This window comes from Propithecus coquereli, unplaced genomic scaffold, assembly GCF_000956105.1.
Source record: "Propithecus coquereli isolate 6110/MARCELLA unplaced genomic scaffold, Pcoq_1.0 Scaffold6, whole genome shotgun sequence".
Lineage (NCBI taxonomy): Eukaryota > Metazoa > Chordata > Mammalia > Primates > Indriidae > Propithecus > Propithecus coquereli.
Window position 1 is genome coordinate 11,555,771 of NW_012151951.1, and position 10,539 is coordinate 11,566,309.

Consider the following 10,539-nt stretch of genomic DNA (forward strand, 5'->3'; position numbering starts at 1 on the left):
AATTAACCAAATCTTCACATAGGTTCAAATAATCAACAAATATAGACTGAAAATTCAATAAGCCAACAATTTTCATAGGAAGAAAATGGAGACTAAAATAAGTAGCATTCTTCCTGGGTTCTTGGTATACATTGTTACTTGCTCTTTTCCTCCCAAAAAACCTGCCATCTGTTATGCCACTCACCATGAAATCTCTGCAGCAGGTATTCCATAAGAGAAGTCAGTGGCAAGACCAGGAGAGCCAAAGCAAATGCTATGTTGAAATTCAGAAATCCATTAATTAAATAGAAATACCACGATTCTGTACCTGAGGGAGACACAAGAGTTAAGAAATCATTACTGGATGCCTTCAACGCCTTTTATAGCACCTGATGCATCTTGTTCTTTGTTTAAGTAACACTGATGATCCAATGCTTCAAGTCAATGAGGATCCACAGCCCGCTCTTTCATGCTCAGCCACACACAGGAGCACAAAACCAGAAACAGGAAAACAATGGGATTGGTTATGAGGATTTAGACAGAAATCAAGATTCAAATAGTTAGTGTACTTTCTATACGGACCACATTATCTAGCCCAAACTGCTATGTCCAAATGAAACAAATACTTTTTCAGAACCACCAAATAATTTAAATATCTTTCAAGCTATACGGAACTAAAATGATAAAAATGCCATCTCAACTAACTACTGTCTCAACATTCTGCAGACCAAAGGAGTGATATAAGAACATGGTTTGAGCTATTCAGGCCTCTCCCACTTTGTTTCACCTGCTTGTCCCATTTACATTCTAGCATCTTTCCCCTTGATATGCTCAACCACTACTTTATAGTCATGTACAAAGGGCACCACGTGTTTGGTAAAAAGCAACAACTTGGTTTTTCTCAGACTCATGTTCAGAGACCCAGGCCCTGCTCAGAAGCTTTGAATATTCAGAATGAAGCAAAATGACTAAAAAACCCAAGCCTCACTCACACTAGTTTTGATTCTTTAACTCAAACTCCTTAAACCCAAATGATGAGAAACAGCCCCCCGCTGCACATTTAGCAGGTTTTTCATCAGCTTTTCCCCTCTGTATGATTACTTCAATCAGGCAGTGAATGACACACGCGGGTTTTAATCACTGTGTGTTGTGACACCCGCCTTGCACCATAGCAATTTCCTGCAATCAGCATTGCTTAAAAGGGTAATTAGAAGGCAGAGGAATAGTCAGAAAAACCTGACATTCTTGTAGCTTGCACAGCAAAATAAGATTAGAAACCAACTCCATAATGCTAGAAACATTCAGGGGAGAAGTAAAAGGGAGGGAGGTTACACTAAGGAAGGGTTCAAGTTCAACTGTGTGTCACCTTTCGGGGAAGCTCACTCCTTCCTTTCTAAATACAATGACTGAGATTGTTCATGAACAGAGGTCCTGTTCCAGGCCAAGTTCATCAGGGGCATTTTAATCTTGTATTCCTTACAAATGACATTTGGGTTAGAAAACTAATGGATGGTTTTATTTTTTTAAAACAGACATATGTGTCTTCTTTGGATTTTAATTAATATTTAACAACATATTTCCTAAACTGAGTACTTTAGGATACAGTTTCCAGACAGCTAAGCTTTTGCACAATCCTTTCCTGACTACCAGTGTAGAGGCAGTGCTATCAACCTAACTTTTTTCTTAATACAATTCTGGAAATCTGAGCTTGTGAAGAAAAACGACACAGCGACCAGAAAGGAGTCATCCTTTATATCATCTATTACAGAGGCTAACCATCAATAGAAAAAAACCCCTTGTCTCTTTGAAATTCACAAATATAGATTGTTTTTCTCAGGGAAGCTCTTAAGTTTCCAACAAGTATTTGTCTCCAACACAGCTTACTATACCCTCCTATTAGAACTATCTTTTTACCTATATATACTATATTCTGAGATGCAGAAACACAAGTATTAATTTGGTAAATTCAATTATTCTTTTGTGTTCGGAGCTCATAAATAAAGTTCTCAGTTAGGCTGTGAACATTTCATAATCGACAGCTAATTCCCTGAAGGATGGGGCAAAAATCAGGGGAGAAGCCAAGAGTGAAGAAGGTTCAAGTAACAACAGTCTTAAAAACAAGGGCAAAAGGGAACAAAGAGAGTGAGTTCTTTAGCCAGTGTTCTTCCCTACCTGATGACACACCTGCCTAAGGAAAGAAAAGGGTATAAACTTTTATCTCTTTCCTGGGAGATACTCAATGCTGCTGCTCAGAAAGCATTAAAGTTGAAGTATGCAGAAAAAACACATCAGAATGACAAGCTAAGCAATGAACTGGTGCAAGATGTTAGGTGGAAAAAAGCTGGCAGCAGGGTCTCTGCAGGGAGTGACTCACCAATCTGCCTTTTTATGGAAAGTACCTTTCATTCAAATGAGCTGAAGGGAGCTTTCAGAGAGGCCAAGAGAAGGGATAATGTTTACTGTTCCACAGATTGAATGAAGGGGAACCATTTTACATAACTGTAATTTTACAGAACTGTAGGAATTAAATTATAGTAAGTCATCCTTATAAATGTCAAATTTGTACCACTAAGAGGGAAAAGCCACCAAATTTCAACAGAAATAATTAATAAAAGAACAAAGGCTCTAGAACAATTCTGGCTGGCAGTCAACTTTTTAAGCAGGACTCAGAAGACCCCACTGGGCCTTTTTTCTCTGCTGCTGCAAGAATGGAAAACTGTGGGCCTTCTAACAGAGGGCATTTGCCTGTACCTTCTGAAACTTCCTATCCACTTATCTGACAGCTCTTGACAAAATATGCAAACAGGCAATGGGATCTTGTCCTAAGCTGCAAAGTGGCATCCTGAGTAGACCCACTGTTCTTTTTGAGGGAAGAGCATTTCTTGCCTTCTCCAGGACTGTCTACTCCTCATCAGAGGCCCAGCAGTCACTCACCAGACAAAAATACCTGTTGACATCAACACATGAGAACACGAAATGTTACGAGAGGCAAAATCAGTGCCAAGACCAATCACTTTTTTTCGGCAACACTAAATTTCACCTCCTGATCTTTGATCCCACCGAGATGTTTTGCCTATAACTTTGCAATTTTAGTCTTCACTACTCTAAATTTCCTAAATGCCAAGTATTCTTTACCTCATCCAAACGCTCCTTCTTTCTTCAAAAAAAGGGTCCAGTGTACTCTCTTGTGAAAGAGAACCTCTCAATGTGCATGTCACTCTGACACCCAAGCTCTCCAGGGACTCACCCTCAAAGCCAAAATGCGCCAACCTTCAAAGGTGCAACTTTCCCAACCATTCTGTAGATTGGATCTTAACTTTTACTCCCCCAAGTCACGCTGCTTTCACAAGCTTATTCTCCTGTAGAACCTCGATAGCCAAACTCCACGGTTTTTGCTAAGGTTGTTTTCAGTGGAAAGAACACAGGCTTCAGAGTCAGACAACTCTGGACTCTTTTTTTTGACAGAGTGCAGTGGCATGATCACAGCTCACTGCAACCTCAAACTCCTGGGCTCAAGCAATCCTCTTGCCTCAGCCTCCCGAGTAGTTGGGACTACACGTGTGCACCATGATACCTGGCTCATTTTTCTATTTTCTTTTCGTAGAGACGGGGTATTGCTCTTGCTCAGGCTGGTCTCTAACTCCTAAGCTCAAGCAATCCTCCCGCCTCAGCCCCCCAGAGTGCTGGGATTACAGACCTGAGCCACGACGCCAAGCCTAAACCTGGACTCTTATCCCATTTCTGCTACTTAGTCAACTATGTGGCAAGTTCCTCACCATCTTGACCTCAGTTTTCTCATCTGGGAATACACATTAATAATGCCTATCTCACAGAGTTTTTGTGAAGGGAAGAAGATAGTATGTGTTAAATTTCTGGCACATAATAAACATTCAGTAAACAGAAGCCATTGTAATTAATGTCTGTGGAAATGTACTCCTTTTATTTCCCCTGGCTTCAAAAGAAAGGAGTCAACCCAGATCTGGAATGTGTCATTAGCATATGCTATCTAGCCAAGAAAGTGTAGGAAGGTCCCTTGGAAAACCAGGAACAATAGAGAAGGTAAATATTCATATGATTACAGTCACAACAGAGAGACTGAATCAACTTGCTCGTGCCTTAATAGTCGTTACCTAAAATTCAGCCAATGCTGAATATTATATTTTTCAAAAGAACTCAGTATTCAATCTTTTTGCCTCAGCAGTCCCTACACTTTACATTCCATTTGTCTAAAATGCACCCCCTAGCATCTACACTCTTACTCTTCCTTCCAGGCTCAGTTCAAGAACCACACCTTTCCTATACCACCAGAGGGACTTGCTCCTATGATTCCCTGACTATCTCCCCACTGTGGCACATGATACACTGTCCTATAATTATCTATCTGTGTGTCTGCAGCCTCATTAGAGAGCAAGTTTCATGAGGATGCATGGTAAGTGATCAAAAGCAATTTGCTAAAGTCTATTTGTCCATTCATTCAAGAAGTATTTGTAGGCTTAGTACGCTCTTATGGATGAGAAACAGCACCAAGAGATGTATGTAAAAACTATCAACACAGTGCATTTTTAATTTTCAGATAAGAAACGATGTGTCTACCGATAGTTAATGAAGCACTTGGAGCAGGAGACTCCTGTAAAATAGCCAAAATAATGCCAAATAGTGCCAAACATGTAAGTAAAGTGAAAGAGATAGGTTTCCAAGACAAAAGACACACTATTTCATCATTTGACAATAAAGTACTTTTTGGTTTAAAAAGCATTTTATGGGCCGGGTGCAGTGGCTCATGCCTGTAATCCCAGCACTTTGGGGGGCTGACGGGGGAGGACTGCTTGAGGCCAGGAGTCTAAGCCCAGCCTGGGTAACACAGCAACACCCTGTCTCTACAAAAAATAAAAAACATTAGCCAGGCATGATAACATGCACCTGTAGTCCCAGCTACTCAGGAGGATGAGGCAGGAGGACTGCTTGAGCCCAGGAGTTCAAGGCTGCAGTGAGCTATGATCACACCGCTGCACTCCACCCTGGGAGACAGAGCCAAGACCCTGTCTCTTTAAAAAAAAAAAAAAGGTATTTTACATCTATTATTCTTATTTGGTACCAAGAAAATCCCAAGTCAGCACCACAACAGGTCTAATCAAAGTGGTTCTAGGACACAACAGTAAACAGGGCACTAATATAACTGATGGATACTCCAGAATTCATTCAGTCATTCATTCTTAACAAATCTTTACTGTAAACCTGGAATATACAAGGAATTCCTACTGCTAATATGGAAGAAGTAGTCTCTCTGCAGGGCTGGTAAAGCAAAAAAGAGGTAACACTCTTTTAAGGAAAGCAAATCAGACTAAAATAAATTTGTCAAATTCAAAGATGAGGTAAAAGTGCAAAAATGCTACCATCAAGGAACAACTCCCCGAAGTCTGTCTGACCACAGTACTGCATCAGGCCGTTAATGGCCGGTATGACAATTCTCTCTGTCCTAACAGAGCTTTTGCTACCACTAGGAAAGTAATGAGTTTCGGCACATCCAAAATAGTAAAATCTGAAATGAAGCTATCGCACGTTCATCAAAGTAGGCAGAAAGAAGCCCCCAGGACTCTTTGCCAGTAAAAGACTGAAACAAACAGCAAATGTCAATGTCCAAGGAAAGACTGGCCACTGCTCTACTGGATCCTAAAACCTACCTACCACAGGGTCCCTGACCAACCCACTGTTAAACTAGAAACGTAAACTTAAATCAGAATTTATCCTACTCTTCCCACCAAGCTGATTATTTCTAGATTTAGAAGTCTCATCAATCTAGAGGGCTACAAAAAAATCTGTCACTTTCATATGCTCTCACAAATGGTTTTATAAATAAAGTCAGAATATCATCAATATATTAATGTAATAACCCATTTATATGAAGGTAGAGAAGCCAGTTTTTCAAAATTAACACAAATTAACTCGATTTATTCACCACTACAGAATGGATATTATGTTGCCAATAGGTTCTGTGTAAAATGATTTCTATTATTCGATTTGGGTGTAAGACGTTTTATTATCTTGTGGAAATCAAACAAAATTTTACAAGTAAACTAAAACAAGGGGCAATTATAAACATGCAAACTCTCCATAGCTAAAGGGAGACATCTAGAGGCAAAAGCTTAAACGTGGGGCCATTTCTCACGTCCTCAGGGATCTTGGAGCCAAAAAGGAGCCTTTTTAAAGTTCTTTCACTTAGTGATTATTCTCTAACCTAACCATGGCGTTTGTGAATTCAATTCATCGAACACTCCTTATTTTAGCATATTACTTGCCATCTAAAATGACAATATTCCCCAAATCCCAGCAGGTTCAAGTAAATCTCATTCGTTTCTTACTTTAAGCCTCCACATTCAACCTGTTGGTTCTAACGGCCAAGTGGCACAGGCAAATGATGGGCATGGTTAGCAACAAGACTTAAACTAATCAGAGGTACAGACAGAAATAACAGTAACCTGCTAGCAGAGCCCCAAGGCAATCACACATAGAGAATGCTCTAAGACCCTCAAAAGGGTCTTAGATTAAGGCAGAAGAAACTACACTTATTTTAACGAAAAAACTATCTCAAAATGTTTACTGTCTTGACTGATCTGATCCAAAAGATCTCTAGCTCCTCCTCTTGTAACTATAACCAACTCGAATGCCCTCAGGAGCCAAATAAAACTGGCTCAGCAGCTGGCTGAGTGAGAGGTATCAGGGAAGGGGTGGAGACGGGTGAAGTGAAGAAAGCATCCCCAGACTAAAGACATTCAATTTTTATTCTCTTAACCCCAAGCTGGCCAACTACCCGTCCTCACATGCTGACCCCAACTGCAGCCCCATATGCTATACTTTGTTTATAGATTTTCCAAACTTTCTCTCCTAATGCCTGATATTAAAGTAATACAAGTTTTTTAAAAAGTAACATCAAATGTCTTTATGTACAGAAAATGCCTGGAGGAATATACTCCCGGGTGTTAACAATAGCTATGTGGAGACGATGGGATTATGTTGTTATTTTCTTCTTTTTGTTAACATTGATTTTCTAATAAGAGGAAAAAAACGTAACTTTTAATTTAAAAAAAAAAAGTGGGCCAGGCGCAGTGGCTAACACCTGTAGTCCTGGCACTTTGGGCGGCTGAGGCGGGTGGATCGCTCGGGGTCAGGAGTTCGAGACCCGCCTGAGCAAGAGCAAGACCCCATCTCTACTAAAAATAGAGGGAAATTATTTGGACAACTAAAAATCTATATAGGGAAGGTTGGCCGGGCATGGTGGCACATGTCTGTGGTCCCAGCTGCTCGGGAGGCTGAGGCAGTGGGATCACTTGAGCCCAGGAGTTTGAGGTTGCTGTGAGCTGCGCTGACACCACGGCACTCTACTCCAGGCAACAGAGTGAGACTCTGTCTGAAAAAAAAAAAAAAGCAGCATCGAAAGCCATGGACCCAATAGAGTCCTTGAAACTCTGAAAGTGGGAATAACAGACAGCAGAACAAACAGAGAACTGGTATCTGAATACTACATTAATCAAGGAGAAATATTTGAGTGGCTACATGTCATCACTGTGCTATATTCTATTTTTGAAATTGGAAAACATGACCACCAGGCAAGAAATGCTGTATTTGATGAAAGGAGGCAAATGAATTAAAAATTTGAAGCTCAGACAAATTAAGCTATCTCCTAGCACTTTCCTAAATTTTATAAAGTCTTACCATAAAGATCAGGTCCATGAGGAGTAAAGACATTATACAAAACAATGTTGAGTGGTGCAATCACCAATTTCCCATAATAGTAGCTGTCAATAACCACCACAGGCACCTAAAACAGAGCAGAAAACACAGCAATTGTAAAGTTTTGTTTTGGGAACATTCTCAAAATGCTAATAGGATAAACCTGAGAATGAAAAACAGCATGAACTCCTAATGTTCTCTTTTTCACATCAAAGTTGCTTTCATTACAACTTTAGAACAAAACAAGAAAAAAAGAAAACTCACCAGAAAGAGTATTAGGGCCACCAGTGACCAATGAAAGAAACTCTTCCACCTGTGTTTCATGATCAGCAAATCAAAGGCGATGGGTAAACTATTTAACAGAGAAACAGAGAGTGGGGGGTAAAATAAAATATTGACAGAAACACGTCAGACTCATACATACCTCATGCTCAACTTAGAATACAATGTCTCTGCCAGTTACATACAGTGAGGGAAGAAAGCTAGTATGCGAGAGGATGTCTTCTCAAAACTGTACTGTGATGGTCTTCGCAGGACCCATCAGAGTGCTATGCAAGAAATGTAAATACTGAGCTGCTGAATGAACTGCACTTTACACATATTTATGTGTAAGGGACATTTAAAATATGTTAATTATAAGTAAATGTGCCTTATTGTCCTGCACCCACCCTACCAAATAAATAAGCACTGACCTCTCCCTTCCATGATTTACTAGGATTTTAGTAATATAATGATATTATGAACTTTGACTTCAATTCTAATATATCTTTTTTTTTTTTTTTTGAGATAGAGTCTTGCTCTGTTGCTGGGGCTAGAGTGCCGTGGCGTCAGCCTAGCTAATAGCAACTTCAAACTCCTGGGCTCAAGCGATCCTTCTGCCTCAGCCTCCCGAGTAGCTGGGACTACAGGCATGCGCCACCATGCCCGGATAACTTTTTCTATATATTTTTAGTTGTCCAGCTAATTTCTTTCTCTTTTTAGTAAAGACGGGGGTCTCACTCTTGCTCAGGCTGGTCTTGAACTCCTGACCTTGAGTGATCCTCCCGCCTCCGCCTCCCAGAGTGCTAGGATTACAGGCATGAGCCACCACGCCCAGCCAATTCTGATATATCTCTTTCCAACACTATTTGCTCTTCTTTCTTTTACTTAAATTCCTTAAGCAAGTAGCATATATGTGTTGCCCTCATTTCACTATTTCTTCCTTAAGGCCCTGTATCAAGGCAATAAGACTGACAGAAGGTCCACAGGAACTTCCTCTTGGCAAGACCCAGTACCTCTTCACAAGTTTCATCTTCCTTTGTCTTTGTGCTGCACTGGACACAAAACATCTGTTCCTCCCTCATTAGACTCTCTGGGTTCCTGTTCTTTTGTGGTCTCTTCCCTAGTGCTCCTTTCTACACTGCATTTTTTTTTACTCCTTCACCACAGTCATATCTCCCAAGAGAAATTACACTCATTATCTCAGTAGGTGCTTCCACTTTTGCTGCATGAACAAACACCAATTCTTGAGCCTCCATGTGGCTTACTCAGAAGCTAGTAGTGGGAGCATTGGGCTGGGTGTGTGGGAAGATTCTCAGGTCCTTGGGCAGATGCTGTGATGTGGTTGGTGGCATTCGCAATGGTAGAGCGACCCACTGGGACCCAAATGGTCCGTGTTGGTATTGCTAGCAGATGTGACACGTTGGGCGGGCTAGTCTCCAGTCCCACAGCCACCCAAAACAGGACAGTGGGTATGGTCCTAAGTGTGCTTAGCAGAGTTTGGTCTTCTCTGTCCCTCCCCAGCCAGGTGGTAGCTGCAGCTGTGTCACCTTAAACTTGGCCTAAAGCTGGGGCACAGCCCAGCATTAAACTCTTAAAATGGCACCAGCTGTGAGCCTGTGACCAAAGAGGGCAAGGCCCCAGTCAGGCAAGTAGTGTGGGCAAGAAGATGTGGGGAATGTGGTCCACTCATGTCTCAGTCTCACAGCAGCCTGTTGGAGGGCAGTGGGTATTGTTCTAGGAGAACCTGGTTTCCCTGTCCCTCCTCAGCCTGGCAATGGCTGCAGCCACATCAACCTACACTCAGCCTGAGGGCAAATTTCCAAATTTTTTATTTAAAGGACCTGACTATACATATTTTAGCCTTTGTAGGCCATATATGGTCTCTGTTGCATATTCTTCTCTCTGTGTGAGAGTGTGTGTGTGTGTGTGTGTGTGTGTGTGTGTGTGCATTGTTTTTAAACAACCTTTTAAAAATGTAAAAACTAACCTTAGTTCTTGGGCTGTACAAAAACGGCCAGGTAGATTTGGCCCATGGGCCACAGTTTGCCAATTCTTGTGACATAGAGAAATAGAGAAACTACTGTAGAGTTTAAAACAGGGGAGTGATATGACCACATTTGCATTTTAGGAAGATAAGTCTAATTTGAGTGTGGAGAGCAGATTTGCAGTGGTTTACGATTAGAGATGAGATCATTTAGAGGCTGTGTAGTAATCTAGGAGCAGAGAGGGGTGAAGAGAAGTAGTCGGATTCAAAATATATTTATAGGATGTGGGAAAGAGAAAAGAATCACAGATAATTTTCAGATTTCTGGCTCAGTATTAAGGAGAAAATGGGACCATTTACTGGGCAAGAAACATAGATAAAGGAACGGATATGGAGGGAAGATAACGAGTTCAGGAGGTAGCTAACAGGCAGGTGGGAATATATGAGTGAAGCTCAAGAGAGATGACTAGACTAGACATAAAGATAGTTGAGATCAGAAAGTATAGTAGAGGGCCCAAGAAAAAAATCTTGAGGAATATAATAATTTGAGGATGATATGCAAAACAGAATGAAGAAAGGAATGAAGG

The 10,539-nt window shown here is 41.0% G+C and overlaps 1 protein-coding gene across 1 annotated transcript in view; it reads right to left on the reverse strand.

The window, feature by feature from the left end:
- The window catches only part of ALG9 (ALG9, alpha-1,2-mannosyltransferase), a 129,924-nt gene that overhangs the window by 94,039 nt on the left and 25,346 nt on the right, over positions 1-10,539 (reverse strand). Inside the window, exons 7-9 of the mRNA XM_012659138.1 lie at positions 7,972-8,059; positions 7,690-7,795; positions 185-307 (exon numbers count right to left, since the gene is read on the reverse strand). Of these exons, the coding sequence (XP_012514592.1) occupies positions 185-307; positions 7,690-7,795; positions 7,972-8,059 (317 nt within the window). The remainder of the gene's footprint in view (positions 1-184; positions 308-7,689; positions 7,796-7,971; positions 8,060-10,539) is intronic.